The sequence below is a fragment of the Perognathus longimembris genome, chromosome 4 (assembly GCF_023159225.1).
Source record: "Perognathus longimembris pacificus isolate PPM17 chromosome 4, ASM2315922v1, whole genome shotgun sequence".
Lineage (NCBI taxonomy): Eukaryota > Metazoa > Chordata > Mammalia > Rodentia > Heteromyidae > Perognathus > Perognathus longimembris.
In genome coordinates this window covers 37,996,732-38,017,774 of record NC_063164.1, presented here as the reverse complement: position 1 = coordinate 38,017,774, position 21,043 = coordinate 37,996,732, and the positions used below count along the sequence as shown (strand labels likewise).

The 21,043-nt window shown below is 37.2% G+C and overlaps 1 protein-coding gene and 1 pseudogene across 1 annotated transcript in view; one reads left to right on the top strand and one right to left on the bottom strand.

The window, feature by feature from the left end:
- The first annotated feature begins 1,907 nt into the window (after positions 1–1,907).
- The window catches only part of Ankar (ankyrin and armadillo repeat containing), a 55,247-nt gene continuing 36,111 nt past the window's right edge, over positions 1,908–21,043 (top strand). The window contains exons 1-7 of the mRNA XM_048345102.1: positions 1,908–2,965; positions 6,807–7,244; positions 9,738–9,901; positions 10,943–11,046; positions 12,449–12,629; positions 14,469–14,688; positions 16,259–16,294. Coding sequence (XP_048201059.1) covers positions 2,365–2,965; positions 6,807–7,244; positions 9,738–9,901; positions 10,943–11,046; positions 12,449–12,629; positions 14,469–14,688; positions 16,259–16,294 — 1,744 coding nt within the window. The 5' untranslated portion in view covers positions 1,908–2,364. The remainder of the gene's footprint in view (positions 2,966–6,806; positions 7,245–9,737; positions 9,902–10,942; positions 11,047–12,448; positions 12,630–14,468; positions 14,689–16,258; positions 16,295–21,043) is intronic.
- On the bottom strand, positions 20,216–20,785 carry LOC125350471 (annotated as a pseudogene).

Sequence of the window (21,043 nt, the reverse complement as noted above, 5' to 3'; positions counted from 1 at the left end):
TTCAGGTGCAGTCATTAGAGCTTCCATTAGCAAATACATCAGTATGGTTATCTGCTTAACTGTAATCTCAAAGTATTGTGATTTTCCTGTTCTAGAGTCTCAAGCAGCTAACACAGAACCTGGGTCATAATTGGTATTCCATAAATGTTCATTGGACAGATGATGAACATAGGATTCCAATTTGGAATTCCCTCAAAGACTCTCACGTTTGCCATTCTTTTTTGTGTTTTAACAGAAACAAGGCTCAGTATGACAGTGGATTGAGTTCTAGAGTGCTTAGGAGACTCATCAATATGGCAGAAATGTAAGCACTGGCAAATGACCATGAGGCCACTTGTGTACTAAGTCCCTCTGGCCTCATCTCCAGTCTGTGCAAGCTCAACCAAAGGGCAAGAGAACCAAGGGCTTTGACCTACTTCAGAGGAACAACAGGCATCCAAGACCAGACAGACAGTTTCCAGGAGGGCTTCTGGCCACGTTGGGCAAACAGACCGAGGAGCAAGCAGACCCAGAAGAGCCATTCAGAATCTACAATATCTCCCCGGGGTCTGACCAAGTATCAAGGTCCAGAAAGAAACTATTCTAGGGAAGCACCATCTCAGGACCATGAAGAACACAGCTTCCCTTTCAAGTAGGCTTCTCCCATTTTCTTGTTCTTCCCCATGTCCATGGCAGATACCACCTGGTTGTGGGCATGGGTCTTGAGATGGAGTATAGACTCACCAGGTTCTGAGTCTGAAGGGTGTTTAACCTTAGTCATGTCCTGTAACAACCTTAGTCTCTCAGTCTAAGTCTGTGAAGTGGGCAGAACACAACCTATCTATCATCCAATGCCCAGACCAGTAGTTTCTGTGTCTTCTTAACTTTATAGAAATTCTCTGGCCCCAGATCAGTTGTCAGTATCAGAAACTCCAGTGGCATCCAACAATGTGTGTTTTAATAAGTCTCAGGTAATTAGATGCAAGATAAATTTTGAGAATCTCTGTCTAATGGGGGCCAATTTAATGAGATACATAGAAATAATACGAATTTTTTTGTAGGGCTGGGAATATGGCCTAATGGTAAAGTGCTCACCTCGTATACATGAAGCCCTGGGTTCCATTCCTCAGCACCACATATATAGAAAAAAGCCAGAAGTGGCGCTGTGGCTCAAGAGGTAGAGTGCTAGCCTTGAGCAAAAAGAAGCCAGGGACGGTGCTCAGGCCCTGAGTCCACGCCCCAGGACTGGCAACAAAAACAAAAACAAATAAAAAAAAAGAAATATTATGAATTTTTAAAATATTTAGGTCCACCAAAACAGGGCTGTACTGGGCTGCGCATTCAGCTCAGTCATAGAGTTCTTGTCTAGAATCTAGCCATCAGTTAAATCCTTAGCAATAGGGAAAAATTTTTTTAAGAAAAGAAAGCAAACTGAAAGTTCAATAATATTTTCTTCTTTCATTTTTTAAAGCAGGTCCTTCATCTCTGTCTATCTCTATCTTTCTGTTGGCAGTTCTGGGAATTGAACTCAGCACCTGTGCTTGCTAGACAGCAGACACTCACTTCAGCCATGCTTCTTTTTTTTTTTTTTTTTTTTTTTTTTTTTTTTGGCCAGTCCTGGGCCTTGGACTCAGGGCCTGAGCACTGTCCCTGGCTTCTTCCCGCTCAAGGCTAGCACTCTGCCACTTGAGCCACAGCGCCGCTTCTGGCCGTTTTCTGTATATGTGGTGCTGGGGAATCGAACCTAGGGCCTCGTGTATCCGAGGCAGGCACTCTTGCCACTAGGCTATATCCCCAGCCCTCAGCCATGCTTCTTAACCCATCTTCATTCTAGTAACTTAAAAAACTGAAGAAAGAAAACTAAACAAAAATATACAAAACAGTAAATGTTTAGTAGTACTTTCCTGTGTATAAACTAATCTTTTTTTTCTGACATGTTCTTATCACTTTCTTAACACTGAGGACATATTCTGAGAAGTATGTTAGTACAAACTTCAGAGTATACCTAGACAAACATGTCTACCTTCTCATGAGGCAATATAATCTTGAGCCATCCATAAAAAATATATGATCTTGTCAGAAATATTGTTATGAAGCAAATGATTGTACTTTTCAATATTTACTGGTATTGGAAAAGCAGAACATGATTGATAGTACAGGCTTTACAATTTTAGTTTCTTCAAATTTCTGCTTTTTCATGCTGTTATTAGTTTAAAATTGAAAAATAAAACGTTGGCTGTGAAAAGATGAACTTTAGAGAGATGAAAGATGCACATCTATTTCTAGGGAAATCTGACTTCTTTACCACAGTAAACTTTATTACTTGTCTTTTCACTTTTATTTGTTGCAGAAACTTCACCAAGGATACATTAGGCTTAATCAGAAATGCTAAGGTTGCCCAAAAAAGGAATACCTAGACCTGATCAAGTTCAAGATGAACAAACTTACCTAGAAAATTTAGCAATACAGAGAAACGCTTCTGCTTTCTTTGAAAAATATGATCGGAGTGAAGTACAAGAATTACTAACTACAGCCCTAGTTAGTTGGTTGTCTTCCAAAGAGGATGTTCGCTTCCAACTGGACACCCCGTGTGGACTAATGAGTCAAATGAATAATGTAGGCTTCTCTACTGCAATTCTACTGACTCCTGTGGACCCTTCTGCCCTCTTAGACTACAGGGAAGTCCATCAGATCATAAGAGAGTTGTCTGTTGGAATTTATTGCTTAAATCAAATTCCTTCCATCAGTTTAGAAGCTAATTATGATCAGAGTTCTTCTTGTCATTTGCCTCCTGCTTATTACGATACCAGAATTGGGCAGATTCTGATCCATATTGACTATATGCTGAAAGCACTATGGCATGGAATATACATGCCCAAAGAGAAAAGAACCAGATTTTCTGAATTGTGGCGCACCATCATGGACATTGATCCAGATGGGAAGCCCCAAACAAATAGAGATGTTTTTGCAGAGTTTAGTTCAGCAGGTAAGAAAACTTAACACTTCTTAATTATTTTCATTACAAGTCACTTTCACATTTAAAGGCACTTTCCTGTGGTTTAGTTTATATAGCTCTCATTTCTTATTATAAATTTCTAACTACATTTCTAAAGAATTTTCATTTCTTAATTTTTATTGTCTTTAAGTAGTTGTACAAGGGAAGTGCCAATTAGCAAAGCAGTTTATGAATACAAGGCATCTTTATCAGTTAACCCCTTCAACATTTCACCCCTCCGACCCATCCCTTCCCTTCCTTTTCTTAATTTTGTGGCACATAAAATAAAGTCTTAGCTGCTCCCCACACCCACCTTCCTCCATCCATTCCTCTACACCACTCCCTTTGGCTCCCTCACCTTTCTTGCAGGTAACTATTTCTTGGTGCTTATGTTGTAAGAAAACAGACAATAAGAAATGTTGGTGATGGCGCAGCCAAATGGAACTCTAATATACTGTTGATGGGAATCTAAATAACGTTCTTAATTCCAATGAATCTTTAATAAAATTTTATATTTTAATTACACCAAAGGTTTTATGTAACTTACCTTTTTATATTAATCTCTAATTAATGCAGACCAGATATATTTAAACCACCTGATAGTGTATGCATTTTGTAATTTTTATCCTAGTAAGTTTAATCAGAAAGATTGGTAACACAGCCAAGAAAATAGAACTGCAGGACAAAGAGAAACTCTCCAAAACAAAATGTTTACTGACTGGTTAGTTTTCCATGTTATGTTTTTTTATTAAACTCAAAAAGGAAATGAATGATAGAAAAATTCAAGTTAAAAACAAATGCACATTAGCAATCTAGATCTTGTTATTTTAGGAGCATTACATTTCATGCGTATTCTTGGTTTGCCTGATTTTTTAAATGGTTCCTTATCAAGGTCTTGCATTTCTGCAGCATGTATATGTATAAACAGTACATGTCACTAAAATCTGGTGTGTCCAATTCAGCTCATGTAAAGTTTTATCAAGGGGCTGGGAATATGGCCTAGTAGCAAGAGTCCTTGCCTCATATACATGAAGCCCTGTGTTCGATTCCCCAGCACCACGTATATAGAAAATGGCCAGAAGTGGTGCTGTGGCTCAAGTGGTAGATTGCTAGCCTTGAACAAAAAGAAACCAGGGACAGTGCTCAGGCCCTGAGTCCAAGGCCCAGGACAGGCCAAAAAAAAAATTGTATCAAGACTTGAAAATGCCCTATGATACCTTCACAACAAGCTCAGCGGAGAATGGGGTATGAAATGAGATAATATGTGACCTAGATACTACCCACTGCTTTCATAGACCACATATTCCTAATAATTTTCTAAATTTGCTTCTAAAGTTTGGGACACAGTTTAAAAAACAAATCTCAGTTTTTTATAAATTTGTATTGGAATTTCATTTGACTAGAGGAAAGAGTTTCATGATAGGTTTTACGAAACTGAGAATGGATGTCCTCCAGTTCTTCCAAAATAAAGTATCCACTCAGACGGTTACTTTCTTGACAATTCTGAAAGCAAATCATTGATTTGTGTAATGCATATAAGTGGACTATAAAGTGTTTAACATTCAAAAGTATATTTTCAGTCTTTAGTTCATTTTATATATAGTCTTTATACTGTCTGTGCATAGTTAATTGATACAGGAAATGATAAATATTTTTCCCTAGTTAGCAGATTTCCCTTGGATATATGTAGCTATTATTGAAGATTTTATTGGTAAATTAGATGGAAATAAACTACTTTTATTGGAATTGGACATGTAATTTAGGAGAAAAATATCTAGAGAAAAATTCCCTTTATTTTGTCAGTGTAGATCTGATTACTGTTGGGGTCCATCTTTCTCCCCTTGATGGAAGGGGCTTGATGCACCTCCCCCAGCTGGGGAATGCGGCCACCCTCTCTACATTGGAATCCGGAGAAACCGGTTGGGCAAATAGACCCCCGACTTAGCTGGCAGCCAGCCTGGCACCTACCAGCCCCGCCCTGGTTTGGCGCCCTCAGAGTGACGTAGCCCCTTGGAGGTCAAGTGACCAGCCCCTTGGAGGTCAAGTGACAGCCTTTTGGCCTATCGGAATCCTGGCCAACCCCCTTCCCTCTGAATCATCTCCCCTTGTCCTTCTCTCAATAAAGTTAGTTCGCTCTCAGAAGCTTACTCCGTGGTCTATGTACGCTAGCTCCCGGGGAAGGATAGCGGTCACATTACCACGCGGGTCGCGCGCACGCCAGGCCGGAGTCACCCCTACGTCCCACCCTGACAGACCTGCAGGCCGAGGGTTAGGGGAGAGGACGATACGAGGGTAATAAGAGAGAAAGAAATAAGCCTCTGAGCCGGGTCAGAGAAAACAGCCCCAACAATTACTAGAGAAAATACCTTGAAAATCTCATTCATTGTCTCTTCTCAACAAAACAGAATAATTATAATCACTAGAACATCTAATATAATATGGTAAGTAGTTTCATGGAGTTGCTACCTTATTGTTTCCTTTCTTTGTCATTGATAGTAAAACAAAAATGCATTTATAAAATACTTATTTAATATATTAATTAAAAAATATTCATTGGGCTGGGGATATGGCCTAGTGGCAAGAGTGCTTGCCTCGTATACATGAGGCCCTGGGTTCAATTCCCCAGCACCACATATACAGAAAATGGCCAGAAGTGGTGCTGTGGCTCAAGTGGCAGAGTGCTAGCCTTGAGCAAAAAGAAGCCAGGGACAGTGCTCAGGCCCTGAGTCCAAGTCCCAGTACTGGCCAAAAAAAAAAAAAAAAATTCATTGAACTATGTACCTGTGGTTCACACCTATAATTCTAGCTCAAGAGGCTGAGATCTTAGGATCATGGTTTGAAGCCAGCCTGAGCAGTAAAGATCATGAGACTCTTAGCTCCAATTAACCACCAAAAAAAAAAAAAAAAAAGAAAGAAAAAAAAAAAAAGCCCGAAGTTGAGGTATGGCTCAAGTAATAGAGTGCTAACCTTTAAGAAAAAATCTAAGGGTACAGGTCCAGACCTTAAGTTCGAGCCTCAGCACCAGCATGGATACATTCATTGAATTTGTATTTCTTGCATAAACACAAAAAAAACCCACATTTGTCAATAACAAGTAAGCAATGAACTTGAATATAAGTTCCATGCAAACAGGACATTTACATGTCCTACTTATCTCAGTAAATTTAGCTTTTAAAACGGTACTTGACACATAGTAATAGGGACTGGAAAATGTTAGTTAAATTGCACTAAATGAATAGAGTCAGTGAATAATAACATAAGGAAGCAACTCTATACATATTTAAAAAGGTTTAAACCATTATTACTGGATCCAACTGGGGATTAAATCTAGCATGAGTGTGTCAGGGAATTTAATTGTTAAGAGAGAGAGCAGCCCCTCAGAAAGCATCACACTTTCATATTATAAGATTTCATGACAATTGTAGGCCACCTAAAGTTTCCTATATGTCAAAGTTTTGAACTTCCTTTTTAAAAAAATAATTCAATGATACTTATTTCTCCAATTTTGACATCCATGGTGAAATAAGGCATCTATTGTGTCTATTTTTTTAGAAAAAAATTACAGTAGGTGTTATAAAATGATTTCTAACCTTTTAAGAACTTTTTTTTTTATAACTTCAGTTGAAAGTGTATCTATTCCAGATGATGCACAGGTACAAAGGCTACAATCAAGTGGGCATACCCACTGGAGGGAAGTGCTATCTCTAGTATTTCATACCACTGAACACTCTGAATCTCAGGATCAGAAACATAGAGGTGTTGGTTTGTCATCTACGCTGTTAACTGAACCTACTATTAACTTTGCCTGGATGCTGTGATTTTCTCTATGAAGGTTTGGTTGATATTACAAAGGATCCAGACTTTAGTGGGATCTATGATGAAGACATGAATGAAGATCCAACGTATGATCCCAATAGCCCTGACGAAAAAGCTGTATTTATGAAATATGCTGAGAATATTATGCTAAAAATGACATTCAGTGCCACACAAGTACAACAGTATGAAAATGTCTTCATATTTGAAACAGCCTACTGGCTTACTAATGCTATACAGTATACTCAGGATTATCTTGATATTTGCACCTACCAAAGACTACAGCAAAGATTGTATCTCCAAAAAAAGGTTATTCAAAAACACTTGGAGAAGAAAAAAGAAATCAGAAGAGGGATAGGCTATCTAAAGTTAATATGTTTTCTGATTCCATTTTTACTGAGTTTAAAAAGGAAGATGAAAGTTCCATATTTAAATAGTCTACTTCAGCCTTTTTCAGGTAAGTCTATCATCCAAATCAGATATACAGTATAGCTACATATTAAGTAAATAATTCATTTTTTCTAGTATGTTGGTCAAGTCAGAAACTTACCTACAATCTGTGAAAATAATAAAACCTAATGTTTCCAATATAATGAAGTCTTTTGTTTATATAACTAGTACATCACATATATTTATGACACTTATAAAAGTTACTGGAAAACTTAAATACACCATATTTATTATGATAGGCACTGTGAATATAGTAAAATTCACTAGAATTCAGTGCACTTCTGTTCAAATCCATATCACATTTATAAAGCTTACAAATAGAATGGTTTTTAAATTCTGAAAACAAAAATTGAAATATCTTTAAAACTAAAGCAATTAAAAGAAGGCCATGTTTGTGATGTGTGTGTGCGCACGCATGTGGCATGAGCACACTGATTTGGGGACTTGAACTCAAGGCTTGGGCACTATCTCTGAGTTTCTTTTGCTCAAGGCTAGCACTCTACCAATTGAGCCACAGTGCTACTTCCAGCTCTTAGGGGGAGGTAGAGGGTAATTTATTGGAGATAAGAATGTCTCAGACTTTCAAAGTTGGCTTTAAACCATAATCCTCAGGTCTCCACTTTTTGATTAGATAAGTCATGATTACCTGGCTAGAAGGCCTTTGTACTGTTAAAAACAACTAAAACAATGGAAGCCCTGCCATTTGCCAGCTATTTTAGAAACTGATTCTAGGTGACTTTTCTTCCTGGGCTGCCTTCAATCATAATTCTCCAGATCTCAGTCTCCTGAGTACCTAGAATTACAGGTATGAGTCACTGGTACCAAGCTGCTTGTATAGAATTTGATAGAACTCCAAACACTCTATGTTGCTCAGATTATTACACAGTTCGTACAATGTCATAGTATCTAAGCATGTGGGTTTATTATACTGAGATTTCTATTCAAATGGAATTTTTGGTAGAAATTTTAGAAATCGGGCTGGGGATATGGCCTAGTGGCAAGAGTGCTCGCCTCGTATACATGAAGCCCTGGGTTCAATTCCCCAGCACCACATATACAGAAAATGGCCAAAAGTAGCGCTGTGGCTCAAGTGGCAGAGTGCTAGCCTTGAGCAAAAGGAAGCCAGGGACAGTGCTCAGCCCCTGAGTCCAAAACCCAGGACTGGCCAAAAAAAAAAGAAATTTTAGAAATCACTTAGTAAAAAGTTACGTCATAAGATAAAGATGATAAAGATTTTTCTTATCTGTGAGCTATGTAAAAATGTAAACATGTTGAAATGTGCTTATTCTATGGGTTAGGGTATATAAAACAGAGAGGAAGCGGAACATTAAGTATTTTTGTATTGTTTCATTACAGACTATTGGAACTAACATGTTAGTACTTAATTTTAGGTAATAAGATTAGGTTGTTGTATTATACTTTGCACTTTTAGATACCATTTACTTTTCTCAAAATACATTACCTACCTTACATTAGTGACATCATCTACCAGTGATTCAAAATGCTGAACATCATATTTGGTGGACTTTTAGGAAATTATTACTCTTTTTGATGCGTGTGCTGTTCTTGGAGCTTGAACTCAGTGCCTTGACATTGTCCGTAAGTTTTTGTGCTCAAGCCTGCAACTCTACCACTTGAGGCACAGCTCCACTTCAGGTTTTTTGGTGGCCAATCAGAGATAAGAGTCTCACAGAATTTACTGCCCACCCTGGCTTTGAACTGCAATCCTTAGAGTTCAGCCTTTTGAGTAACTAAGATTAAAAGCATGAGCCAACAGCACCCAGACCAGAAAATTATTTCTTTTTTTTTTTGGCCAGTCCTGGGCCTTGGACTCAGGGCCTGAGCACTGTCCCTGGCTTCTTCCCACTCAAGGCTAGCACTCCGCCACTTGAGCCACAGCGCCGCTTCTGGCCGTTTTCTGTGTATGTGGTGCTGGGGAATCGAACCTAGGGCCTCGTGTATCCGAGGCAGGCACTCTTGCCACTAGGCTATATCCCCAGCCCAGAAAATTATTTCTTAAATGAGTTGTATGTGTGGTTTCATTACTTCCCAGAAATATGGTCTGATTATTTTACTTAAATGAGAAATAACCACTTGTTTCTTTATCATGTCTCTTTTACACAAGCTAACTCAGATAGGTTTTAATTCATTTAACTAGATTTTCTAAGACATATTTTCTCATATTATGAGGTAAAATATTTCTCTTAAATTCATTCCTACAATAATGTTTTGACTATGCATTTGAAATGTCTTACAATAAGGTACAGAAATACTCAAAATGTATTATATAAACATCTTATTCTCTCTCTCTCTATGTGTGTGTGTGTGTATATATAGAGAGAGAGAGAGACAGAGAGTATAGATAATTCTATAGGAAGTAATTGCCAATATTTAAATTTCAAGATTTGTATACATGAATGAGAATTTAGATGTCCAAAATATGATTGTATATGTGCTGTTAACTTTTTAAAATAAAAATTTGTCTTTTTCATTTTTTGAGATGACAAGGTCAAGACAGAGCGGGAACTTCCTCCATTTATTTATGGACAAGATTTTAAATGCCAGAATTTTCACTACAAAGAAAATCAATATTTTCATGTTCATGGAGGAATTGAATTTGATATCAGCACACCTCCAGTTGAGATTGCTTTGGAAGATTTTAAGGTTTATTTTCATTCTGGGATGGTTCGGCCTTCTACGTCTCTTTTTATCCTGTTTTTTGGGGGGTGGAAATAGCTCCTATTCGTACAGGCACTATATAAATCTCCAGGAGATTACTCTCATATCTCACTATTCATCTTAACTTATATTCTCTTAATATACATTAATTCAATGCAACTATATAAAATGTGTTGAATGCCAAGGGTGAAGTGATAAATAAGCTATGTATAGCTGTCTTCCTCACAGAATTTACAGATTCCCAATGAGCCATATTTGTCCTAGAATAGTCAACCAAATAGTGTACTAGAAATCTTGAGTGCTCGCTCATATTCCAATTCAGGCAGGAAGATGTTAGGGCTAGCCTGGGCCATATAGAGAGATCCACTTAAAAATTAGAAAAGGGGGCTGGGAATGTGGCTTAGTGGTAAAGTGCTTGCCTAGCATGCATGAAGCCCTGGGTTCAATTCCTCAGCACCACATAAACAGAAAAGACCAGGAGTGGTGCTGTGGCTCAAAAGTTACAGTGCTAGCCTTGGGCAAAAAGAAGCCAAGGACAGTGCTCAGACCCTGAGTCCAAGCCTCAGGACTAGCAAAATAAAATAAAATAAAAAGAATGAAGAAAGGGAAGGAAGGAGGGAGGGAACAAGAAATGAGGGAAGAAAAGGAGGGAGAAAGGGAAGAAGGAAGGAAAAGATGAAATAAAGGAAGGAAAGAAATTCCTGAACATTTAGTATAGTTCTCCAATTTCCCTTATAGTATTAGAAAATATATTTTCTAGCATTCGAAAAGTGTAATTACAATACTTTGTATAAACATCATATCTCAATTGCCATTGCTTTTCCATTGTGTCTATATTATATATTTTTTTCTTTTGTGTTTTTTTTCCTTCATTCTCATAGTAGGGATTAGATGTAATCATTATCAGGGTTTTCCAGGATATTGTATTGAAAATTGTCATTCATATGTATAAAATTTCATTTAAAAGTTTTGTAATTTCTTTAAATTTGCTTAAAGATATATTTAGTAACATAATTCATATTTTAGAACAATATACAAAAAATACGGGACTGTGCTACTAATACATTTTCAGAAGATTCGGGATATAAAGAACATTACTCAATACCAGTCATGGAATTAAATGGAAAGAGGTAAGGAGCTTTCAGTGATTATCTACACTAGCCACAACTTGTTGAAGATAGCCTTTAATATATATTGATGTGGTCTAGTTTCCTTTTATGTGGGGGAGTGGTAGAAAGAATGACATCTTCAAATAAAAGTGAACAGCTTCTCAAACCTCCATTCACACTCAGACATATTGCCTCATAAAGTTGGAATTGAAGTGAAGGTTAAGGAAGGGGTAGATTTGGAGTTTAACTTCTTACAGAGTAGTTTTCTATGGTCTTTCCTGTAACTGACCCAGGGGGCCCAGTTTTTTTCCTTCAGCCAATGGTAAGAAGTCACTTTCTAGAAATTAGTATAATGGAGCAAATCTCTAAGATCTCCTAATAATGCAGATAGTCCGTGTATGGCAGGCTCAAGAGCCACAGGAGAAGGGATCAACTGTCATGAGTACTGTATTTAAAGCAAAAACAAGCTACATTTAGAGAAGAAACTCAGGACACAACAAGAAGATTCCCACTGATAGCATTATCAGTGTACTCACTTTTGAAATCTGAGCATGGGAAAATACTCATTCCGAGACAGGAGTGGAGGAAGGCCTCAGTTTTTCTTTACCTGGGTGACAAACAACCCTACAGAACAGAGTAACTGAAGTTTCATACTGCTTCCATTCCAGAGGGATAGAGGCCTAGCAAGGTTTTTAGAAGTACCTTGTCCCACACCACTCCATGTCTAGAGATCTGGTGGGTTGGGCTGGGATTTAGTTCCATAGTCAATTGCTATAATAAGAGCCAAGGAGCTATTACCCAGAATATCATTCTAGACTCAAGGTAAACCTCAAGAAAGTGAATGTTGACATAACTAGAATTAAAGAATAAGAGAAGAGGAAGCATACTATTAAAAGATAAATTTGAGGGGCTGGGGATATAGCCTAGTGGCAAGAGTGCCTGCCTCGGATACACGAGGCCCTAGGTTCGATTCCCCAGCACCACATATACAGAAAACGGCCAGAAGCGGCACTGTGGCTCAAGTGGCAGAGTGCTAGCCTTGAGCGGGAAGAAGCCAGGGACAGTGCTCAGGCCCTGAGTCCAAGGTCCAGGACTGGCCAAAAAAAAAAAAAGAAAAAAAAGAAAAGATAAATTTGAGACTCCTTCACCCAGAATTTGAACTTTCAGTGGCTTTTAGGTGTGCCCCAGTCTCTGGCATAGGAAGGACAGAGTCAACCCAAATGGTCAGTAAGAAAATATTTCTATATATGATTTTATTAATTGTAGTTGTTAAGTATGTTTTTATCACATTTACAATCAAGTACAATTTAAACTACAATTCTATATTTGGTTACTGGGCGGGGGATCAAGATTTGTCAGCATAGAAAAAAATACCATATCACTTCAAAGTTAGAAAAAGTCATTTTTTTTCTTATATTTATAGCTACTATGTGATCTATTTTGATCTTGAAATATTCTACCAGCAACTATATAAGACACAATGGTGGGGAGCCATAAATGAGATAGTAAATACTCTGAGAGTGAAAAGACTTCCCCTTACAGAAGCTCAATTACACGAACAATTCAAGAAGAAATTTGGTTTCAAAAAATCTATGAAATGCAAGGTATTTCAGTGACTATCACATAATTTACAGAAGAATTTACATATTATCAAGCATATGTCCATATGTTTGGACATATAGTTTATAGGGTAAATAATGGCATACAATATAAAAGAATACTTTCACATTTTAATAACTGAAAGTGTAGAGTTCTAATTTATGATTTTTGTCAGAATAAAAACAAGCTGTGAACTGGTTAATCATAATAAGACCTAATACTGATTTCTCACATTGTATGGAAAGCACTATTATAAATTTTAAAAAAAACTATCATTGCTATTATACAAATGAGAAGTATAGTTCCTATTATACAAATGAAAAGTTTGAAATGAAGGAAGGTAAGAATCTCTCCCAAATCACACAATTAGTAACTGCCAGAGGTTGGCTTCAGTCCTAGGATTGAAATCTAAAAGAGCAAACCTATTATCCTGAACCTGTTTAACATATCTTGACTTAACAGCTTCTGGGACTGACTAAATATGCTCACTAACTTGCTTTCTGTCTATTTTATTTTATTATTTATTTATTTATTCATTTATTCATTTATTTTTTGCCGGTCCTGGCGCTTGGACTCAGAGCCTGAGCACTGTCCCTGGCTTCTTTTTGCTCAAGGCTAGCACTCTGCCACTTGAGCTACAGTGCTTCTTCTGGCCTTTTCTGTGTAGGTGGTGCTGAGGAATTGAACCCAGGGCTTCATGTATACAAAGCAAGCACTCTTGCCACTAAGCAAGATTCCCAGCCTCTTTCTATTTTAATAATGTTACATTGAAAATTTTAGTAACATTTAGTTTTTTGAATGTTATCTAAGTAGTTGTATAAAGGAGTTGCCATCCAACAAAGCAACAAGTTTAATTTTTAAATAGTAGTCTGAATGTCTCAACAAGAATATTTGTAAGTGGCCCTGTGGCTCAAGTGGTAGAGCATTGGCCTTGAGCTGAAAAGCTCAGGGACCGTGCCCAGGCCCCAGAGTTCAAGCCCCACAACTGACGAAAGAAAAACAAAGAATGGAACAATTTTTAATTTCATTTTTTATTATTGTCTTTAAGTAGTTGTACAAAAGAATTTAACAAAATTGTACAAAATTGTACAAAAGAATTTAACAAAGCAGTTTATGAATACAATATATCCTGATCAATGTCACCTCTTTCAACATTCTCATCTCATCCACTCCTTCCCTCAGCCTTCTTAAGTTAGTAGAATATACATTGAATTCTTAACTTCATTCTCCCTCTATTTTCCTCTTTATTTGTCCACCTCATTCCCCTTAATCCTACCCCACCCTTTCTGAGTACTGACTTCTGGTTGTTTTACCTCTCCATTTTGAGAGACTAGTAGCAAAGAAGTTCCTAAATAACTAAATTACATCGCACTTAAGTTAGCAAAGGAACTTAATGATCATCATCTGCTTTTACTATAAAAACTGAAAAGTATAAATGTATTTTTGGGGTTATGTGGATTTTTTTGTTGTTGTTGTTTGCTTTTTATGTGCTACTAATCCGGGAGCTTTAACTCAGGGCTTGGGCATTGTCTCTGAACTCCTTTGCTCAAGGCTAGCACTCTACCACTTGAGAGATAGCTCCACTTCCAGCTTTTTGGTGATTAATTGGAGATGGAGTCTCATGGACTTTCCTGCCTAGGGTGGCTTCAAACCTTCATCCTTAGGTCTTAGCCTCCTATGTAGCTAGGATTACAGTCACCAGTTTTATAGCTCTAAGAACTTCATGCATTGCCCAATGAGCAACTTTACACCTGGATTTTGTGAATAGATGTCATGTGACTATGTTAATATAACACGTGTTCTTTTTATTTTAAAAACTAATTCTGGCCTTTTAACAATTTTAGAGTATTCCATTTGGTATGAAATCTGCGGTTGAAAGAGGCTTATCTGCTGTTTTTCATACATTTGGGCGTAAAACCTCAAGCTCAACAATCAATGTTTCAGATGAAGCAGGCTATACTATTTTCCATCATGCAGCTCTACACAACAGAGTTTCTGTTATATGTCAGTTGTGCAATGCTAACTTCAATGTCAACCAGAGACGCTTTATTATGTTCAGCCAAGGTACCACACAGTTTTAAAACAATTTTTTTCTACTTTTTCCTCATTTAGTGTTTAAGAATTAATCTTGAGCTGGCACTTGTGACTCATGCCTGTAATCCTCGCTACTCAGGAGGCTGAGATCTGAGGATTGCTGTTCAAAGCCAGGAAAATATGTGACTCATATCTCCAGTTAGCCCCCAGAAAATTGGAAGTGCCACTGTGGCTCAGAGTGGTAAAATGCTGCTATCCTTGAGCAAAAAGAGTTCAGGGACAGCACCCAGGCCCTTAGTTCAAGCCCTACCACCCACAAAAAAAAAAAAAAAAAAAAAAGGAAATGAAAGAAAGAATGTTGATTTGTACAGCAAATTAAAATTTGTTGTTGGTATTTTCAGTAAAGTGGAGAGTTTTTGTTTCAGTTATCCAAGAAGGTCTCTTTTTACTTTAAGTATGAATTGTTGGTAGCTTTCATATTATTGTGTTTATGTCTCTCTCACTCGAATGTAAGCACGATCAATAGAAAGGATCTGGTTTACTTTGTCAGTTATCCTATTATCCAGAAAAAATCTTGACATTAGTAGTTGATGAGAAAGTATTTGAATATATATGGATGAATGAATACAGGAAAACATTTGATTAACACTAGCATAATTAATACATACTGATGCATTATAGAAATTCAGAGAAAATAGAAAGAAATATAACCATCAGATCTCAGAAGAACATTGTTAGCCTTATTCTAAGGTTCTCAAACAGGGGACTAGTTTCTTTATATTACATATACTAAAAGTACACTTACTAAGAAGAATACACTAATCTTAATAACATCTATTCAGTCTTGTAGCATAATTTTAAAGATTAATAGCTTTCAAGCTAGTTTCAGGTTTAAAGAGCCATTTCTTTAAGCTGAACATGACAGGACAAGCCTGTAATCCTACTGCTTGAGACTGAGAAAATAGGATTGTGAGTTCAAAGCCGGTTTGGGTTGTATAGTATGACCTGTCTTGAAAAGGAAAAAAAATCTCAGCCATTTCTTAGCATTAAAAATGTATTGCTTTTTGTATCTATATTCAACTTGTACAAGAGATAATTTGAAAAGGAAACTATGGATCCTCGTAACTAGAAAGGAAACTAGAGATATATTATTGGAAATGGGTAGCGCATCAGTAATGACAATGAGAAAGGGTGATTTTATAGTTTAATCAAGATAACTATCTTAAACTATTAAAACTTCTCACATACTAAAATAAAATTTCATGCTCTTCCATTTGTTGATAACTGGGTAGATTTTGAAGTATGGGAAATGTACAACTCTACTGCCATCTTATTGTTTAATAAGCACAAAATTATCCCAACACTGACTTTTGAGCAGCTACTTGGAAGGCAGAATTTCCAGGCCTATGGTGGTATGTCGTGTCAGGTACATGCAGTAGGCCCATATGGACTGACCAAAAGTTACTCAGTACTCTTCCATGTGATTCTGCTATAGTCTACACATGGCCATTTTATTCTTATTCATATGAGTCTTTTTATGCCTTACATAGGAAACATTTTATTGATTATGTTTCTTATGAATTTTTTCTTTTTATAACAGAGTCATCCAAAGTGGACATGAAAAAAGAAAGAAATGGTAAGAAATGAGTAAAATATTTAGTGTGTTTTTAAAAGTTATTGTGTATACTAAAGCTTGCTTATTCTGAAAATTCACTGTTACATGAGAAAATAACATTATAATGTTTCATATTCATTTTGAGTTATTTTTTCCTACTATTTATTGATATCCTTCTAGGGGTTTCTTTCATTTTTAAAGACATAATTTGCCATACCTCTTAATTTTTATAAATTCAGCCCCCAAAGTGTTTCTTCTCATATATCATGCTACACTTAAAAGATAAACATATGCATAACCATGTATGGGATCACCTGTGTGTGTATGTGTTATAGGGTAAACATTGAATATGTGAATCAAAATGGAAAAACCAAACTCACTTAAAGCTATTGAATAATAAGGAGAAAGGGCTGGGGAACATGAGGGTAGGTGAGAGGGTCAATCTGTTTAAAGTACCATGGGAAAGCCCACTGAATAACTGACAGCCACACTAACAAAAATTAATGTTAGGAAGGTGGAACATGTCATCTATAGCATGGGTAATTGTGTGTATGGAATGGGACAGAGAGAGAGAATATAAGCAAAATATTTTATGTAAATAATGTATGAACATGGAACAATGAAACTTATATAAATTGATTTGGGAAGATGGGGATGAAGAAGAGTGACATGGTGAATCTCATCAAAGTGCATTTATGTATCTAGAAAATGAAACCCCTTTTTAAAGCTAATTGACACAAGTTAAAAATAAGTTATAGCAGTTAATGTAATGTAGCATTATTCAGGTAATTGTGATTTCAGTACTGAATAGGAAGAAAACCAGAAAATTTTCAAGGTTATAGTTTTCTATTTTTCATGATCTTTATTAAGTAATTCAAGGAAAATAGATAGGGAAAATACTCTAGAATGTGGAAAGAGGGGATAAACTTGAAACTTACACCGGTGGATTGATGTGGCAAAGCTGATATGACATCAGAGAGGGAACTTTAACTCACTTTCCTCTCTTCTCCAATCTCCTACTGTGGCTCCCCGACTGGCAGATAGAGATGAAAAGCCACTAGATGGGACCCACTGGAGTTTTTAACTCATTAATCAACTGCAGGCAAAATCTTATAGTTAAGGTTTTCCTGTCCCATTACTGCTTTTGTTTGTTTCTACTCCACTAAGTTATAGTTCTCTGTATTCTCTGTTTGGAGGCATTAGTTCTCTGTGTGACCTTACGTCTCTGGTGAATCTAAACAAAGGTTGTTCATATTTCTTTTTCTTTTTCTTTTTCTTTTTTTTTTTTGCCAGTCCTGGGGCTTGGACTCAGGGCCTGAGCACTGTCCCTGGCTTTTCTTTGCTCAAGGCTAGCACTCTGCCACTTGGGCCACAGCACCACTTCTGGCCATTTTCTGTATATGTGGTGCTGGGGAATCGAACCCAGGACTTCATGTATGGGAGGTGAGCACTCTTGCCACTAGGCCATATTCCCAGCCCCATATTTCAATAGGTAAGGTTTGTTGTTTTTTTTAATTAGGATAGAATAGTGACTTCTGAATTCCTTATATTCCAGACCAGAAACTGGAAGAATAAGTAAAAAGTTTAAATACATAGATTTAGGTTATATTTTATAGGTATCAAAGTCTGAGAAAAAATTGCTGAACAGCGTGGTGGCCATTCCTTCACTAAAGAACTGCCATTTAAGATGATGTAGGAAGGAAAGTCAGTTTGACTCTGAACAGGAGTTATTTATTTATCAAAAGGTAGATGTCAAGCAGGGCCTCAGTGGCTAACGCCTATAATCCTAGCTACTCAAGAGGCTAGATATGAGGATCGCGGTTCAAAGCTGGCAACCACCAAAAAACCAGAAGTGGTGCTGTGGCTCAAGTGGTAGAGTACAAACCTTGAGCTGAAGAGCTCAGGCACAGCACCCAGGCTCAGAGTTCAAGCCTCAAGACTGAAAAAAAAAAAGAAAGAAAGAAAGAAAGAAGGATAAGGTAGATGTCACAGAGCAAGAATGGCCCAAGATGACTGCATAATGTATCATCCAAATCAGGAAGACTTGAAAGTGAAAGAAACACTGCTGAAAATTATGCTAGAGTAATATGCACTAACCAGCACTTTCCATGGTAACCTGCAATATGTAATCACCCTACATTCCAGGAGCTACAGAAACCCAGACAGAGAAGGCTTGGTTGGAGGATGGGGTCATGGAAGGGAGATGACCAGCTGAAGTAATTGTAAAAGTTAATCTGGAGCCAGTGACTTCTGTTACTGTTCTTCAAAATCCGTTGTTCTAGAGAGGCCACTGAAGAGTTATAAGCTAGATGAAAATATTAGATTTTCATTTGAAGAAATAGATTGAGAAAGACAAGAACAAGGTAGAGACATTAATTAGGAGGTGGCTATGGCTTGGATCACAGTAGTGGTGGGTTGTTGTAGAGATAGGTTCCTGAGATACATAAACTTAATGATAGGCTGGTTATGGAGATGAAAATGAAGAGAATTGTCAAAGAACATTCTAGGTCTCTGGTTTGTAGAACTGAACAGACCATGATGTCTTTCATGTATTTAGTGAGCAATCAAAGAAGACCAGGTTCGTAGGACAAATAGTTCAATTATATATTAAGCTCTATATGACATGTAATGATGGTGAAATAGATTCATAGTTCAGGGAAGGTATTATATTTAATCTTGGGCATCATCAACTTGTAGATGAAAAATGAAGCCACTGAGAAGACAGAGAAGTCTAAGCTAGAATTTTTTTTTCATTTTAAACAAGAAGTTTATTTAAACAACTAGACGCTAGACTTGAAGGAAAACTATCTAGGATTCTTTTTTTAAGAGTAATTTACCACCAGCACAACAATGTTCATTGCAGCACAATTTGTCATAGCGAGAATCTGGAACCAACCCAGATGCCCCTCCATAGACGAATGGATCAGGAAAATGTGGTACATATACACAATGGAATTTTATGCCTCTATCAGAAAGAATGACATTGCCCCATTTGTAAGGAAATGGAAGGACTTGGTTTAAAAAAGTTATACTAAGTGAAGTGAGCCAGAACCAAAGAAACATGGACTCTATGGTCTCCCGTATAGGGAATAATTAGCACAGGTTTAGGCAAGTCACAACAGAGGATCACAAGAGCCCAATAGCTATACCCTTATGATCCCATAAGATGATGCTAAGTGAAATGAACTCCATTTTATGAAAATGATTGTTATATCACAGTTGTAACTACTTTCAACATCCCATGTGTATCTGTAGTTTCTACTATTGATGATGTTCGTGTATCACCTTCTTGTGACTGTATCTCTGTAATCTTATCTGAGTGTATGGGAAACAGTGTGTACTGGTATTAGAATTAGGAAATTCAAAGGGAATACCAAAATTGAGAGACAAAGGGTAAAATACAAGAAACAACAACAAAAGCAATACTTGCAAAACTGTTTGGTTTAAGTGAACTGAACACCTCAGGGGGGGACAGGGGGAGGGGGAGGGGGGAATGAGGGTCAAGGTAACAAACAGTACAAGAAATGTATCCAATGCCTAACGTGTGAAACTGTAACCTCTCTGTACATCAGTTTTATAATAAAAACTTAAAAATAAATAAATAAATAAATAAATATATAATACAACAACAACAAAAAAAAAGAGTAATTTACCCCTACTTAAAGACAGATTGCCCTACATGTAACAGCTACATACAAAAAAGTTAGAAAATTGTCCTTGGTTTTACAATGATAAATGAAAACAAAACATTAAAATTCTCCAATCAAACAAAGTATGGCAAGGATTTTTGTTGTTTTTTTCTTTTTTTGTTAAAACAGTGAGAGCAAAATAACTTACTGAAATATAAAGATAAAAGCTGAATGAGCATGCCACTAATGGAGAAGGGGGATATTTTCACAGAACCAGTATTTTTCCCCATCCTATCTCCATTTGATGTCAATCAAAATATAACATTGGCCATTTAGGTTTTTTTTTTAAAGGAAAAGAAAAAGAAAAAAGAAAAGCAATATGCTTGTGCACATACACCAGTTACTTTATGTACAATAAAGGAATGGGGAAGGGGAAAATGAAAAAATAGAGAAAACTATACTGTAGTAGTCAGGATGTGGGTGGAACCAAATTGCAGTTTTCTAATTAAGAATGTATTCTTGGTCTATAAGAACAAAGTTCTGGAGCAAAGTAGCAGGTTCCCTTTCTTAGTAGACACCTCCTGTCTGCTGCTGGAACACATCAATTGTATCTTCATCCTCCATTTCCAACTCTGCAGGTGTGTCTGTTTCATTGATTGGCTGCCCATCAAATCAGAATCTGATCTGCCTCATCGATAAACCCTGTCGTTCACAATAGGCTTTCATTAGTTTACTAAGTGGTGTATGCCTCTTAATCTTAAACTGCACCACAGAACCATCCTGCCCCGCCACCTTCAAATTAATATGATCGTTGTTCTCAGTCTTGACTCCTTCCTTGGGCTTTTCGTCGGCCATCGCGAGCGCTAGAGTCTCCTCAGATGCCGCTTCACAAAAGAGGCCCCAGGTCCGCACCGAAGGAGCACACAGGCAGCACCACAGCGGCTGGAGGAGGTGGCAGCGGTCTAAGCTAGAATTTTAACGTTCCCTTGGACGTAGAAACAGTGAAAAAGTCCCCAAAGGAGTCAGCTGAAGGGAGCATCCACTGAGATAGGAGAAAATAGTGAGATATAAACCAAGGGGAGTGACTATTTTAAATAGGAATAAGTGCCCATCATATAAAATAAATAACTTTTGAGAGGCA